At 35.0% G+C, this 17,165-nt stretch overlaps 1 protein-coding gene across 1 annotated transcript; it reads right to left on the bottom strand.

The window, feature by feature from the left end:
* Positions 1-2,242: 2,242 nt before the first annotated feature.
* LOC139893359 (uncharacterized) lies at positions 2,243-5,350 on the bottom strand. The gene is made up of 4 exons (XM_071876519.1): positions 4,972-5,350; positions 3,131-3,449; positions 2,818-2,876; positions 2,243-2,465 (listed from the first exon to the last, which is right to left on the bottom strand). Exons 1-4 carry the CDS (start codon positions 5,228-5,230, stop codon positions 2,434-2,436), a joined length of 669 nt encoding a protein of 222 aa, XP_071732620.1. The 5' UTR covers positions 5,231-5,350; the 3' UTR covers positions 2,243-2,433.
* Positions 5,351-17,165: the final 11,815 nt, after the last annotated feature.

Below are 17,165 nucleotides of genomic sequence, written 5' to 3'. Positions count from 1 at the left end.
CCGAAACTTAAAATGCGATTGATGAACTTGAAACTTTGAAAATGGACTTTTAATGACCACTTGACGAGAAATCGGTTATTGAAAATGTTGTCTTTGATTGATGAAACATGTTTAGTTGTGTTCCTTGTCAAAAGAGCTTTCCAACGGTATAAGATACGTCTTCTAATTATTTGCGGTTTGCGTTTTGCGTTTGTTTGAAAATTTACCAAGTCTTGAACAAGTGAAACAGGCCTGGGACCAGGCCACGGCCATTGTCGCGGCGCGACAGGCCTGGCCGCGGCGCGACATTTGCCTTGTCCAGCTTCTGTCCAACTTTTCCATTTTATGAAAAATGTTTGCTATGTTCTAGACCTCCGATTCACATGCAACTTGTTTTAACATGCTTATATATGAATAACTAGCATAGAAAAATAGTTCGGGACCCGACCCGAACGTGTTGACTTTTTCGTTGACTTTGACCAAGTTTGACTTTTAGTCAAACTTAACCAAACTTTTATACAATCGTTCTAACATGCTTTTATACTTAATTCTTGCATGAAACTTGACAACGTGATTCACATGCTATACTATTCGAGTCGTAACGAGCCATAGGACTAATTGAACACATTTCACCCGACCTTGTGTCGTAACCGGTTAATTGATACAACTTACTTGTTTAGGTCAAGGCTAAGCAACTTTCATGCATACGTTACTTTGTGAAGTACTTTTATACTCGTGCACTCGAGGTGAGATCATAGTCCCACCTTTTCAACAACTTTTATACTTTTAAATTGTGGGCTGAGAAACATATACTTTGTTACATTTTGTACTACTTGCTTTTATACTTTGAACACAAGAACAAGGAAAACAAACATTCTACAGCGAGTTTAGAACGAAAATCCTCAATTCGATTATCATTAGTTACACTTGCCGGGTGTAAGCGAGAACTTATGTTATATGGCCATATGGGTTGACAACCCTCATCTTTGACGGTTCGCTACCGTCTACGGATGAAATATATTTTCGAGAATCAGTGTTTGTTCTAGCACTAAGTGATGGGGTATACAATGGGAGGAATGTTAAGCTTTGATAATTGGGTGCTCGCGAACCAACTTTTGGAATGCAACTTTTGGATGATCAATTTATGGAAATACTAAATCTTGTGGTTCAAAATATAACGTTTACTAATACACCTATGATTTCACCAACGTTTTTCGTTGACAGTTTTCTATATGTTTCTCAGGTTCATATATGGCTATTTGATACATGCTTCCGCGTACATTCATACTTGCTTGGGGTCAAGCATACATGCATACACTCTGATTTCTTGCTTGGAGTCAAGCATACATACATGCATACGCTAGTGATAGCACCTTTGGATTCAAACATATTGTTTACATACTTACGCTATTTATAGCAACTGTGATTTTAAACTAATTATGTCGCAAGATATTTCATTCGTACTTTACTACTTTTGTAAACTTAAACTTGTTGTCGATCCGTTTGGTGAACTAAACTTTGCAAGTCATGCACGTTTCAAATGAATGCGACATAATTTTGGTCAAACGCGTCTCATATAGGGACTATGACCCCGCAACGGGACCTAAGTAGCGGCGCCGTCAATAACGGTTTTGGTCGGGTCGTTACAGATGCTAGAGCCACGGTTTATGAAACTGCAAATGCAACACGTGAAACCATGAGAGCGATCAAGGAGGAAGCTGAAAAACGGACGAAAAAGTTGGAGGAGGAGGTTGAGACTCGTATGATGTTGGAAAGTTTGAAGCTTCTATCGCAACCGGTGTCTTCCGACATTCCACCCGACCAATACGAGTTATTGATGCGAGCAAGGAGTAACATAGCGAAGAAGTATAAGAACAAGTTTACCGAAGACGAGTAGTGTTTGTTGTTTTTAAAATTCATGTCTTGTAATCGTTTTTTTTTTTTTTTTTTTTTTTTATGTTTAGAAATTTGTAATGTTTTTATTTTTAGGACTTTGTAATGTATTTTTTTTTTTTTTTGTTTTTTAGGAATTTGTAATGTTTTTTTTATTAATAAAAATTTTACTTTTAGAATTTTAATTGTTATATATAAGTTAATAATATAAAAGTTTAATATAAAAAATAGATGTGGGACCAAGTGATGGGTACGACATGGATGTTAGCATTTAGTGGTTGGTTAGTGATGGGAAGAAAGTGCTATGTGACGCTGATGTGGCAGTCAGTGATCCCATAACGGACCGTCATGGTTAAGAGTGGTTTAAGGGTCTGATAAAAGACTTCACATTAAGATGAAATCACATTCAAATGGGTTTAAACTTTAAATGTTTCAAAATGAAAACAATTGTAAAACACAATAGAATTTTAGGAGGCTTCATCCACTAAAACCAAGGATAATAAAAGAATCAAAAAGTAATTTAAACAACAACATCAAAAAGTAATTGGGATGATCGCTTTTTTACTTGTTAACAATTCTTGTTTTGGTTCCACCTGAAATTAAAGTGAAGAATATAATATAAGTTCCGGTTAGAAGATAGTAGCATATAATTTAAGAATATCAAACCGTGACAATTTTAATCCATTTAGTCAGAAATGATGGTTGCCTAATATATGTTTTAAAAAGGTCAAATAGGTAAAATAAAAATTATTTGCCTAAAAGTTGAACAGGTCAGTTGTCACTCATCAAGAGCATACACTGTAATGCACACAATCTCCTAATCCCTAAATTTAAAAAACATATTAATTTTGTACAAATATTTTTTGACTCATTTTGTGACCTCTAAATGATATATCGGTTGCTCTAAAAAACGAATGCATAACAAGAGGATAAGAGTTTGTTTACCTTTAACCTCCTCAAAATGAATTTCTTTAACTAGTTCAGAACCAGCATGATACTCGAATCTACAAGCATATTGAAAACACAAGAATTAAATTAGTAACATAAAACTACAAAAGAGTGAACTATCATAGCTTAATTCACATATGGAGTATATGATAAAACTAGGTAGACGCTTATGTCTGCATATGAAAACTCCCTTAAAACAAGAGTCATCAGAATTCACATATATGATAAAATGCATAGACAAAATTACAAAGACAGGGCATATATTCAATACAATAACAAGTATAAATATAAATATTTATATTTATATTACCTGTTAGATAAGTGAACTTCCAATTCGTAGTTTGATGTGTTCTTCATTGATTCCACCAACAAAGATACAATTTCAGTCTTCCTAGTAGTAGCCAAGAGAAGATCATACTCAGTTGGGACAATAACTGCAATAAAATTATCGCTTAATTCACTCAAACAAAGCCTCTCGACTGCAGCAAGAGCAATCCGCCTTTTAAGAGTACGTGCCTCCGGATCAACAATATAGATTGAAAAATTAGTAATTATTAAAAGTCTCCGTTTCATTTTTCCCGAACTTGTAAACTTCAAAACTTTATCAGCAAATAAGACTCCCCTGTCACCTACACAGATAATGAGGACGTAACTTTTAGGTTAATAGGTTCAAACAAATAAGTTTTTGGTAATGTTGGGTCAGATTGGGTTGGGTTGACGAAAATATTTGGTCCAAAGGTTAAATTCTATATTTAACTAGTGTCAAATATGATTACAAACGAAAATTTCCCAATTGAGCTAGTGTGCGCTTTAGATAATTTAGGATGTTTTGTGCAATAATAAAAAAAATTTGGGCGAATTATGACCTATTATTATTGAGTTTTTTTAAATCCATTTAACATCCGAAACATATAGGCTATGTTTGGCACAGAGCTTTTTGGAGCTTTTAGCTTTTTTTAAAAAAAGCTCCTATTTAATAAAAAACTTCATTGGTTAAAAAAGCTTAAAACTTTTAGACAGAGGGAAAAAACTAAAAGCAGACTAGCGTTTGAGAAAAAGCTCATAGTTTTTTGTCATTTTACTAATAGTTCCAGCTACTCTGTCGAACACCTAAAAACATATAAAAAGCAAACAACTACAAGCTATCAACTAAAACCTACTACCAGCTATTTTTTCCAAACATATCCATAATAATAGATATGAACCTTCATAAGTAAAAACTTTGCCAACTCTAAAAGTAGACAAAAATAGCTTCACTTAGGTACATATGATGGTCTTAAAAAATACCCCATAATAGTTTGCATCTAATACTTGGCAAGTGTTACAAAACTTTGTATTTGAGAACTTTGACAACTATGTTAACTCTGGTTTGTCTTTAAGTAATACGTCAGATCTCATCCACACAGATATCTACCTGATATAAAACGAAGAATTATTGATAACTGCCTGCCTCATTTGACAAGTAAATAAGATCGCTACAAAAGAAACTCTAAAAACTCATCTCTTATTCTTAAAGTTGGCCTTATAGTCAGAATTAGACACATTTAAAGCATCCCACCTACGTTAAAAAAGTATGCTAGACGATTTAAATATCAATGCTACACCCGTTTTACCACTTATCATTACTTAAAACCCTATCCATCATCGCGGTGTACGTGTATCGACCTCTGCATTCACATTTCAACTACATTCATCTAGTATAAATTTGTCTTTCAGTCAACAATCTGCTTATTGATCGCACACATATTTCCTTCAGTTTTAGTCAATTCATAGCCATAGAAGTATAGAACTCATGTACTATAACGACAATTCATCCACCATAGAAGTACCAAAAACTGCTATTTTGTGTGTCATAATCCCATCAATTGAAAGTTCATCATCAACAATCATACACAAAACTGATATTAGTATATTTGTTTTAAACACAACCTTACAAATTAGTACAATACTAATTTTACTACCAGTATCATTGTATCAAGCTCATAAGTACTGTACCATAAAAGATATAAATACAAGAACTAACATAAAACAAATATATAGAGTTAAGCTAAATGATGAACATAATAAAAAACATAATTTATACAGTATAGATTTAGCTTAATTTAATTAAACAACTAACTTGAAAAGAAATAATCCGATTCAATTACTAACCTTGTTTTTTGAGAATTTTCGTGAGATAGGGTTTGGACCGAACATCAACATAATCACCTTTAAGAACCCTAACCATAGATGCTCTCCTGCGTACTTTGCCGCCAAAGAAAGGATCTTGATCTCCGGCGCCGTTTCCGTCGGAAGGTGCAGTTTCATCGGTGTCGTCATTTGGTACGGGATCTGATTTTACGTTATCGTCATCTGCTGCATCCGAGGGATTATCTTCTATTTGAACTTTCCTCCTAACGTAAGTAGACATGGTGGTGGCGGAGAATGGTAGTAGAGTGCTGACAAGTGACGGACGGTGGTTCCACGGTGATTTATTGGCAGTTAGATAGATGTGACTGTGAGTATGTGAACCCCGGAGACGTGAACACCGTCAAGGATGTCCGACCTTCATATTTACATATTTTTAATATTAATTAATTTAAATTTAAAGTAATTAAACTTTTAATCTCAAGTTTAATTATTATTATAATACTAGTTTATAACCCGCGAATTCGCGGGACTCAAATATATAAGATTAGCATTTTAAAAGAATTTCACACGTAGATGTAAATACAATGGCATTGTTCGACCTATACAATTATGATTTATGTCTTTGATACAGCTTAATGTGAATTTTAATACGGGTTGAAAATATACGGGTCATCCGCCATAGTTATTGTGGAGGCATCCACGCACTAATAAGCATGGAGGATGAAGAAAAGTCAAAAGTGTTTTAACATTTTTGACATAACTGAATCTTTCAGTTTGTGATTGCAGGCTCACTTCATTATAAAAGTATCACATGAAGTGTCCGCCAGAAAATGTAATCGAGTTTTCCGTTGAAGCAGTTTTTGACGACTGATGAGAACAAAAAAATAACACAAGGTATTAGCATTACGAGAATGCATATATAGGATCAACAACTAAAAGATAAACTTGCTTGTGATTGAAGACGACAGTCAAATACCAAGCCTTGGCTTTGAAGATCAGTGTAGGTCTTTTAGTTGTTAGATGTTGCCATTCCTGTCTTTGTAGTATTCTTCCTCGAGTTCTGGTCCCCATTTATTCACCCCTTGATTTGCTTTTATCCTTTCCCATAGTTTTTCTGCTGCCTGTGTCGGGAAAATTAAGGTAGTTAGCACATAATACAATGAGCCACAATATGGAAATGACTGTATAATTTATTAATGAAAGGGGCGTACCTCGATTGATGTGATCTCGTTAAAATTCTTGGTATTTGGAATACCAAGTCGACACATACAGTATTGATGTCTAAATTCCTTGAAATAACGCTCACAAGCTCTTCTTTCCCAGTAGCTATAGTTTCCACATATTTCACACTTGAACTCCTGAAGGATAAAATAAAACACATCAATTAGGATTGATTTTCTTATAGTTGAGTGTACATTAATAAGCAAATGATGAGTTGTAACTTCATCTATTTTTAGTTCATTTATGTTTTTTGCTAAAAAAAAAAAAAAGTAATATCACCTGCCCAAGGCCATGAAGCTTGTAGAGCCAGTAAGGAATAGGTTTTCCATCCCAACCCATCGACAACTTCAAAGGATTGTAAATTTGTTGGTCCTCATCATCACTCTCGACTTCATGTACTTCCTCCTGCAAATTATGTTATAAAGGTGAACCGAGGTTAGACATACAAAAAAATAAATAAAAATAGCTCAATAATGTAACAGATCTTACATCGTCTCTTCCCATTTCCTCGTAATTCTAACTGTGTTTATTGACAACCTTATCCTTAGTTCTCGTTATTGTCTGAGAAAAAAAGTCAATTTTGTCATTTAGTATCCAAATAGCAAAACAACATAACAAAATAAAATAAAATACAACTTTGGCAAACTTACATCTGATAGCAGCTCACATAGTTTCTCTAATTTGGCCTCAATGTAGTACTTATGTTCTTGCTTACATAAAGTTAGGAACTTTTCACTCGTATAATTGTCAACCTTATAAAATTTAGATTTTTTTGTGCCGTTGGTCCCTCCATTATACACCAAATAGTGAACAGCGTCCCTTTCGTTTTTTTTCTGCTTACAGCATCCCTCCATCATCCCGTTTAAAGATACCGAGTCCCTCCGTCAAATGAAATGATCACAGGATTTTGATTGTGTTAATGTGAAATACATATTCCTTTGCTCATGGATGGTTGGTGTAATTTTGTGTATAGTTAAAAGTTTAATCTTAGAGATTGAGTGATTATTGTTCCTTGGAATCCATCAACCGTGCCGTTAATATGTAATTTGTTTTGGTAATGAATTGTTAAAAGCCATCAGATGACGTTATGGTTTGAACAAGAAGTAAAAATTGAAAAAATGGTTGTTTTAATTTTGAAGATTGGTATTCATTAATTTAAGAAAACTGCAGGTGGTTGTGGGTTATCATGAGAAGAGAAAGAAACAAATATGGAAAAGAAAAGGATAAAGAGACAACGTTAAAAAGACGAATTTACCCTCACATGCAAGGCACATGTCATGAATTAATGGACTTATTTAACTGAAGTTAGAAGGAGGGACACTGAAACACAAATTTGTAAAATGGAGGGATGCTGTAAGTAGAAAAAAAACGAAAGGGACGCTGTTCACTATTTGGTGTATAATGGAGGGACCAACGGCACAAAAAAGTCTAAAATTTACAACTTTTTGTATAGAATAAACTAATAGTCATTATAAAACACAAAAAATAAAAATTTGAACCTGCATATTGCAATGTGATGAGGTAGATTTTGTACATGTACGAACCGTTCCATTAATCATACATCAACTATAACATATGTGACGAAGAACAAGAAATTTGATTAATGACCAAAATCATTATCCAATGTACCTGATGTAGTGACCCGAACTTTTCCATGTTTATATATATTAATTGAGATTGATATTTACATGATTAAATATTTCCAACATGTTAAGCAATCAAACTTGTTAAGACTTGATTAATTGAAATATGTTTCATATAGACAATTGACCACCCAAGTTGACCGGTGATTCACGAACGTTAAAACTTGTAAAAACTATATGATGACATATATATGGATATATATATATATATATAGTTAACATCATACTATGATAAGTAAACATATCATTAAGTATATTAACAATGAACTACATATGTAAAAACAAGACTACTAACTTAATGATTTTTAAACGAGACATATATGTAACGATTATCGTTGTAAAGATATTTAATGTATATATATTCATACATGATAATATCATGATAATATAATAATTTAAAATCTCATTTGATATTATAAACATTGGGTTAACAACATTTAACAAGATCGTTAACCTAAAGGTTTCAAAACAACACTTACATGTAACGACTAACGATGACTTAACGACTCAGTTAAAATGTATATACATGTAGTGTTTTAATATGTATTTATACACTTTTGAAAGACTTCAATACACTTATCAAAATACTTCTACTTAACAAAAATGCTTACAATTACATCCTCGTTCAGTTTCATCAACAATTCTACTCGTATGCACCCGTATTCGTACTCGTACAATACACAGCTTTTAGATGTATGTACTATTGGTATATACACTCCAATGATCAGCTCTTAGCAGCCCATGTGAGTCACCTAACACACGTGGGAACCATCATTTGGCAACTAACATGAAATATCTCATAAAATTACAAAAATATGAGTAATCATTCATGACTTATTTACATGAAAACAAAATTACATATCCTTTATATCTAATCCATACACCAACGACCAAAAACACCTACAAACAATTTCATTCTTCAATTTTCTTCATCTAATTGATCTCTCTCAAGTTCTATCTTCAAGTTCTAAGTGTTCTTCATATATTCTACAAGTTCTAGTTACATAAAATTAAGAATACTTTCAAGTTTGCTAGCTCACTTCTAATCTTGTAAGGTGATCATCCAACCTCAAGAAATCTTTGTTTCTTACAGTAGGTTATCATTCTAATACAAGGTAATAATCATATTCAAACTTTAGTTCAATTTCTATAACTATAACAATCTTATTTCAAGTGATGATCTTACTTGAACTTGTTTTCGTGTCATGATTCTGCTTCAAGAACTTCGAGCCATCCAAGGATCCGTTGAAGCTAGATCCATTTTTCTCTTTTCCAGTAGGTTTATCCAAGGAACTTAAGGTAGTAATGATGTTCATAACATCATTCGATTCATACATATAAAGCTATCTTATTCGAAGGTTTAAACTTGTAATCACTAGAACATAGTTTAGTTAATTCTAAACTTGTTCGCAAATAAAAGTTAATCCTTCTAATTTGAATTTTAAAATTAACTAAACACATGTTCTATATCTATATGATATGCTAACTTAATGATTTAAAACCTGGAAACACGAAAAACACCGTAATACCGGATTTACGACGTCGTAGTAACACCGCGGGCTGTTTTGGGTTAGTTAATTAAAAACTATGATAAACTTTGATTTAAGAGTTGTTATTCTGAGAAAATTATTTTTATTATGAACATGAAACTATATTCAAAAATTATGGTTAAACTCAAAGTGGAAGTATGTTTTCTAAAATGGTCATCTAGACGTCGTTCTTTCGACTGAAATGACTACTTTTACAAAAATGACTTGTAACTTATTTTTCCGACTATAAACCTATACTTTTTCTGTTTATATTCATAAAATAGAGTTCAATATGAAACCATAGTAATTTGATTCACTCAAAACGGATTTAAAATGAAGAAGTTATGGGTAAAACAAGATTGGATAATTTTTCTCATTTTAGCTACGTGAAAATTGGTAACAAATCTATTCCAACCATAACTTAATCAACTTGTATTGTATATTATGTAATATTGAGATACCATAGACACGTATACAATGTTTCGACCTATCATGTCGACACATCTATATATATTTCGGAACAACCATAGACACTCTATATGTGAATGTTGGAGTTAGCTATACAGGGTTGAGGTTGATTCCAAAATATATATAGTTTGAGTTATGATCAATACTGAGATACGTATACACTGGGTCGTGGATTGATTCAAGATAATATTTATCGATTTATTTCTGTACATCTAACTGTGGACAACTAGTTGTAGGTTACTAACGAGGACAGCTGACTTAATAAACTTAAAACATCAAAATATATTAAAAGTGTTGTAAATATATTTTGAACATACTTTGATATATATGTATATATTGTTATAGGTTCGTGAATCAACCAGTGGCCAAGTCTTACTTCCCGACGAAGTAAAAATCTGTGAAAGTGAGTTATAGTCCCACTTTTAAAATCTAATATTTTGGGATGAGAATACATGCAGGTTTTATAAATAATTTACAAAATAGACACAAGTACGTGAAACTACATTCTATGGTTGAATTATCGAAATCGAATATGCCCCTTTTTATTAAGTCTGGTAATCTAAGAATTAGGGAACAGACACCCTAATTGACGCGAATCCTAAAGATAGATCTATTGGGCCTAACAAACCCCATCCAAAGTACCGGATGCTTTAGTACTTCGAAATTTATATCATATCCGAAGGGTGTCCCGGAATGATGGGGATATTCTTATATATGCATCTTGTTAATGTTGGTTACCAGGTGTTCACCATATGAATGATTTTTATCTCTATGTATGGGATGTGTATTGAAATATGAAATCTTGTGGTCTATTGTTACGATTTGATATATATAGGTTAAACCTATAACTCACCAACATTTTTGTTGACGTTTAAAGCATGTTTATTCTCAGGTGAATACTAAGAGCTTCCGCTGTTGCATACTAAAATAAGGACAAGATTTGGAGTCCATGTTTGTATGATATTGTGTAAAAACTGCATTCAAGAAACTGATTTCGATGTAACATATTTGTATTGTAAACCATTATGTAATGGTCGTGTGTAAACAGGATATTTTAGATTATCATTATTTGATAATCTACGTAAAGCTTTTTAAACCTTTATTTATGAAATAAAGGTTATGGTTTGTTTTAAAAATGAATGCAGTCTTTGAAAAATGTCTCATATAGAGGTCAAAACCTCGCAACGAAATCAATTAATATGGAACGTTTTTAATCAATAAGAACGGGACATTTCAGTTGGTATCCGAGCGTTGGTCTTAGAGAACCAGAATTTTGCATTAGTGTGTCTTATCGAGTTTGTTAGGATGCATTAGTGAGTCTGGACTTCGACCGTGTTTACTTGAAAAATGATTGCTTAACAAATTTTGTTGGAAACTATATATTTTTAACATGTGAATATTATGTGATATATTAATCTCTTAACGCGTTTGATATTATGTTATAGATGTCTACCTCTAGAACAAGTCCCATTGACTCACCTAATAATAATGAAGAGTCAAATGTAAATTGGAATGATTCGTGGACTGATTCACAAGTTCCCGAAGAGGAACCGGAAGAAGAGTCGGAACCAGAAGAAGAATCAGAACCGGAAGAGGAGGAACCGGTGGGGGAAATAATAAAACGGTTAAGTAAAAGAAAATCCTCAACCAACCGACCAAGGTTAATTATGCTCAATGGTGTTTCCGCCAAGGAAGCAAAATATTGGGAGGATTACCAATTCTCCGATGAATCGGATTCCGACGAGAATTCTGATGATGTTATAGAAATTACCCCAACTGAATTTAAAAAGGCAAAAGAAAATAATAAGGGAAAGGGCATAAAAATAGAGAAATCTAATTCCAACCCCGATGAACTTTATATGTATCGTCAACCCCCGAAGTCCTTAAGTTGTAACAATGACCCGGGAACCTCTAAACCACCAGGTTTTTCTAAACCAATGTGGAAAACGACGGCTCGTATTAGAGGAACATCATATATCCCTAGAAACTTGGCAAAACGAACCAAAACCGAAGAAGAAGAAACAAGCGAGTCGGAATAAGATAGTTGTATTCATGTGGTGTAATATATGTAATATAGTGTGCTTATGCTTTATGATATATGTAAAAATTGCTTGTATTAATAAGTATTTTTTTTTATGAATCTAACTCTTGTCTATTTTACAGTATAAAAACACAAAATGGATAGACAACCCAATATTTTAAGAGACATACCCGGAGACATGATTAATGAAATCTTGTCTAGAGTCGGTCAGAATTCTTCGGCACAACTATTTAAGGCGAGATCAGTTTGTAAGACATTCGACGAACGTTCCAAGAATGCCTTGGTTTATAAAAGGCTTTCGTTCGAAAGATGGGGGATATCACATTGGGAAATCCATAAGTTACGATGTGTTTACTTTGACGCATATATTGCGGGGAACCCAAATGCTATTTTACGCAATGGGTTAAGAAATTATTTTGACTCAATATATCCGAATATTGGACTTTGTGATTTAGAAAAACGCGGTTAACATGCAACATAAAGAAGCATGTTATGCTTACGGATTAGTAATGTTCACTTCTCACCAAAGTGAGAACAAGAACATCGGGCTACAACTATTAAACAAAACGTTCCCACAAGTGACGGAGTCGGTAATTGGGGTAAGAAATGAGGTTTTTAGAATGTTACGGGACTGTTGGACATTACGTAACCCTCGTCCCTTTGACAACGTTACAACACGCTGTCTTATCAACGGCCATAACGGTTATGTTCCACAAGACCAAGGATGGGAAGTAGTCCTAGTAAAACCAGAATGCATGACTTGTTTCTGGACGTATGAATTACGTGTCTTTATTGCCTTTGCTGAACGACTTGTGTACTAGCTAGAATTATCTTCACAACTATCTTGTATCAAAGTTATTGTGTGCTATATTTCATGCTTTATGTAAAATAAGCGGTATTGTAAGTTTGTAAAATATTGTATAAAAGTTTGAACGCGAAATATTATTATAATCAGTTTTTCATATAGAATTGTAGTAGTTGAATTGTATATTAGCTACTAAGTATGAACTTAACGGGTAGGTACTACCCGAATTTAAACTTATAAAACGCTAATATGAAGAAAAATCTTTTATAAATGAGTTCATATTATGCTACGAAATACTATTAACTACTCTTAATATTCTGTATGATTAACTTGTTCCATTTGACTATTTTGAAGGAAATGGCACCGACTACTCGACACACCGTGAATATGAATGAAGAGGAATTCCGTACTTTTCTAGCATCAAACATAGCCGCAGTACAGGCTGCGCTATATACCAATAATAACCTTGGATCTAGCAGTACAGGAAATCGTGTAGGATGCACCTACAAAGAATTCACTGCCTGCAAACCTTTGGAATTTGATGGAACCGAAGGACCGATCGGATTGAAACGGTGGACCGAGAAGGTCGAATCGGTGTTTGCCATAAGTAAGTGTACTGAAGAGGACAAAGTGAAGTACGCTACGCATACCTTCACAGGTTCTGCGTTAACATGGTGGAATACCTATCTAGAGCAAGTGGGACAAGACGATGCGTACGCACTACCGTGGTCAGCATTCAAGCACTTGATGAACGAGAAGTACCGTCCCAGAACCGAGGTCAATAAGCTCAAGACAGAACTTAGAGGGTTACGAACCCAAGCATTTGATATTACCACGTACGAAAGACGATTCACAGAATTGTGCCTATTGTGTCCGGGAGCATTCGAAGATGAGGAAGAGAAGATCGACGCGTTTGTGAAAGGATTACCGGAAAGAATCCAAGAAGATATAAGTTCACACGAGCCCGCCTCCATACAACAGGCATGTAGAATGGCTCACAAACTAGTGAACCAGATTGAAGAAAGAATTAAAGAACAGACTGCTGAAGAGGCCAATGTGAAGCAAGTCAAAAGAAAGTGGGAGGAAAACGGTGATAAGAATCACCAATACAACAACAACAACAACAACAGCAATTACAACAATAATCGCAACAATTATCCCAACAATCGCAACATCAATCGCAACTACAACAAACGGCCCAACAACAACAACAACAACAACAACAACAACAACAACAGCAACTACAACAATCATCCCAACAACAATAATAACCGCAACAACAACAACAACAATTAGAAGCAGCTATGCCAAAGGTGTGAAAAGTATCACTCGGGGTTCTGCACCAAATTTTGCAACAAGTGTAAAAGAAATGGTCATAGCGCGGCGAAGTGTGAGGTCTATGGACCAGGGGTTAATAGAACGAAAGGAACAAATGGTGTCGGAACGAGTAATGGCGGAGCAAGTAGTGTCGGAGCAAGTTATGCCAATGTAGTTTGTTATAAATGTGGAAAACCGGGCCACATTATTAGAAATTGCCCGAACCAGGAGAACACGAATGGACAAGGCCGCGGAAGAGTTTTCAATATTAATGCGGCAGAGGCACAGGAAGACCCGGAGCTTGTTACGGGTACGTTTCTTATTGACAATAAATCTGCTTACGTTTTATTTGATTCGGGTGCGGATAAAAGCTATATGAGTAGAGATTTTTGTGCTAAATTAAGTTGTCCATTGACGCCTTTGGATAGTAAATTTTTACTCGAATTAGCAAATGGTAAATTAATTTCAGCAGATAATATATGTCGGAATCGAGAAATTAAACTGGTTAGCGAAACATTTAAGATTGACTTGATACCAGTAGAGTTAGAGAGTTTTGATGTGATAATCGGTATGGACTGGTTGAAAGAAGTGAAAGCAGAGATCGTTTGTTACAAAAATGCAATTCGCATTATATGAGAAAAAGGAAAACCCTTAATGGTGTACGGAGAAAAGGGCAACACGAAGCTACATCTTATTAGTAATTTGAAGGCACAAAAACTAATAAGAAAAGGTTGCTATGCTATTCTAGCACACGTCGAGAAAGTACAAACTGAAGAAAAGAGCATCAATGATGTTCCCGTCGCAAAAGAATTTCCCGATGTATTTCCGAAAGAATTATCGGGATTACCCCCACATCGATCCGTTGAATTTCAAATAGATCTTGTACCAGGAGCTGCACCAATAGCTCGTGCTCCTTACAGACTCGCACCCAGCGAGATGAAAGAACTGCAAAGCCAATTACAAGAACTTTTAGAGCGTGGTTTCATTCGACCAAGCACATCACCGTGGGGAGCTCCTGTTTTGTTTGTCAAGAAGAAAGATGGTACATTCAGGTTGTGTATCGACTACCGAGAGTTGAACAAACTTACCATCAAGAACCGCTACCCACTACAGAGAATCGACAACTTATTTGATCAACTACAAGGCTCGTCTGTTTATTCAAAGATTGACTTACGTTTCGGGTATCATCAAATGCGGGTGAAAGAAGATGATATTCCAAAGACTGCTTTCAGAACACGTTACGGTCATTACGAGTTTATGGTCATGCCGTTTGGTTTAACTAATGCACCAGCTGTGTTCATGGACCTTATGAACCGAGTGTGTGGACCATACCTTGATAAGTTTGTCATTGTTTTCATTGATGACATACTTATTTACTCAAAGAATGACCAAGAACACGGTGAACATTTGAGAAAGGTGTTAGAAGTATTGAGGAAGGAAGAATTGTACGCTAAATTTTCAAAGTGTGCATTTTGGTTGGAAGAAGTTCAATTTCTCGGTCACATAGTGAACAAAAAAGGTATTAAGGTGGATCCGGCAAAGATAGAAACTGTTGAAAAGTGGGAAACCCCGAAAACTCCGAAACACATACGCCAGTTTTTAGCACTAGCTGGTTACTACAGAAGGTTCATCCAAGACTTTTCCAGAATAGTAAAACCCTTGACTGCATTAACGCATAAAGGGAAGAAATTTGAATGGAATGATGAACAAGAGAAAGCGTTTCAGTTATTGAAGAAAAAGCTAACTACGGCACCTATATTGTCATTGCCTGAAGGGAATGATGATTTTGTGATTTATTGTGACGCATCAAAGCAAGGTCTCGGTTGTGTATTAATGCAACAAACGAAGGTGATTGCTTATGCGTCTAGACAATTGAAGATTCACGAACAAAATTATACGACGCATGATTTGGAATTAGGTACGGTTGTTTTTGCATTAAAGACTTGGAGACACTACTTATATGGGGTCAAAAGTATTATATATACCGACCACAAAAGTCTTCAACACATATTTAATCAGAAACAACTGAATATGAGGCAGCGTAGGTGGATTGAATTATTGAATGATTACGACTTTGAGATTCGTTACCACCCGGGGAAGGCAAATGTGGTAGCCGATGCCTTGAGCAGGAAGGACAGAGAACCCATTCGAGTAAAATCTATGAATATAATGATTCATAATAACCTTACTACTCAAATAAAGGAGGCGCAACAAGGAGTTTTAAAAGAGGAAAATTTAAAGGATGAAATACCCAAAGGATCGGAGAAGCATCTTAATATTCGGGAAGACGGAACCCGGTATAGGGCTGAAAGGATTTGGGTACCAAAATTTGGAGATATGAGAGAAATGGTACTTAGAGAAGCTCATAAAACCAGATACTCAATACATCCTGGAACGGGGAAGATGTACAAGGATCTCAAGAAACATTTTTGGTGGCCGGGTATGAAAGCCGATGTTGCTAAATACGTAGGAGAATGTTTGACGTATTCTAAGGTCAAAGCTGAGCATCAGAAACCATCAGGTCTACTTCAACAACCCGAATTCCCGAAATGGAAATGGGAAAACATTACCATGGATTTCATCACTAAATTGTCAAGGACTGCAAGTGGTTTTGATACTATTTGGGTAATAGTTGATCGTCTCACCAAATCAGCACACTTCCTACCAATAAGAGAAGATGACAAGATGGAGAAGTTAGCACGACTGTATTTGAAGGAAGTCGTCTCCAGACATGGAATACCAATCTCTATTATCTCTGATAGGGATGGCAGATTTATTTCAAGATTCTGGCAGACATTACAGCAAGCATTAGGAACTCGTCTAGACATGAGTACTGCCTATCATCCATAAACTGATGGGCAGAGCGAAAGGACGATACAAACACTTGAAAACATGCTACGAGCATGTGTTATTGATTTCGGAAACAGTTGGGATCGACATCTACCGTTAGCAGAATTTTTCTATAACAACAGCTACCATTCAAGCATTGAGATGGCGCCATTTGAAGCACTTTATGGTAGAAAGTGCAGGTCTCCAATTTGTTGGAGTGAAGTGGGGGATAGACAGATTACGGGTCCGGAGATTATACAAGAAACTACCGAGAAGATCATCCAAATTCAACAACGGTTGAAAACCGCCCAAAGTCGACAAAAGAGCTACGCTGACATTAAAAGAAAAGATATAGAATTTGA

Source organism: Rutidosis leptorrhynchoides, chromosome 2, assembly GCF_046630445.1.
Source record: "Rutidosis leptorrhynchoides isolate AG116_Rl617_1_P2 chromosome 2, CSIRO_AGI_Rlap_v1, whole genome shotgun sequence".
NCBI lineage: Eukaryota > Viridiplantae > Streptophyta > Magnoliopsida > Asterales > Asteraceae > Rutidosis > Rutidosis leptorrhynchoides.
This window is presented reverse-complemented; position numbering and strand designations above follow the sequence as displayed.